Genomic DNA, 260 nt, shown 5'->3' on the forward strand with positions numbered 1-260 from the left:
CATGCACGTGTAAATAAACACAGACATACACACTTTAACCCTAACCAAGTATATCATTGAAATGCCAGTCTCTCAGGTAAGGTGCATCTCCCCCCTAACCACGTGCTTTTGTTTACCTTTTTCAGGAGAAGAACAGTTTTCTGAGTTACAACGTGTCTTGCATCATGACGCTACCGCCGTACCAACGCCAGGGCTACGGCAGACTCCTCATTGACTTCAGTGAGTAGCCTCGCCTCTCGGAAAGAAGGGAGGATAGTTGA

General features: G+C 46.9%; 1 protein-coding gene across 1 annotated transcript in view; it reads left to right on the forward strand.

Moving 5' to 3' along the window:
• Window positions 1-125: 125 nt before the first annotated feature.
• LOC119585375 (histone acetyltransferase KAT7-like) overlaps window positions 126-260 on the forward strand; it is a gene marked incomplete at both ends in the record, with an annotated part of 12,263 nt that continues 12,128 nt past the window's right edge. Inside the window, 1 exon segment of the mRNA XM_037934042.1 lies at window positions 126-219. Within this exon segment, the coding sequence (XP_037789970.1) occupies window positions 126-219 (94 nt within the window).

This window comes from Penaeus monodon, chromosome 19, assembly GCF_015228065.2.
Source record: "Penaeus monodon isolate SGIC_2016 chromosome 19, NSTDA_Pmon_1, whole genome shotgun sequence".
Taxonomy (NCBI): domain Eukaryota; kingdom Metazoa; phylum Arthropoda; class Malacostraca; order Decapoda; family Penaeidae; genus Penaeus; species Penaeus monodon.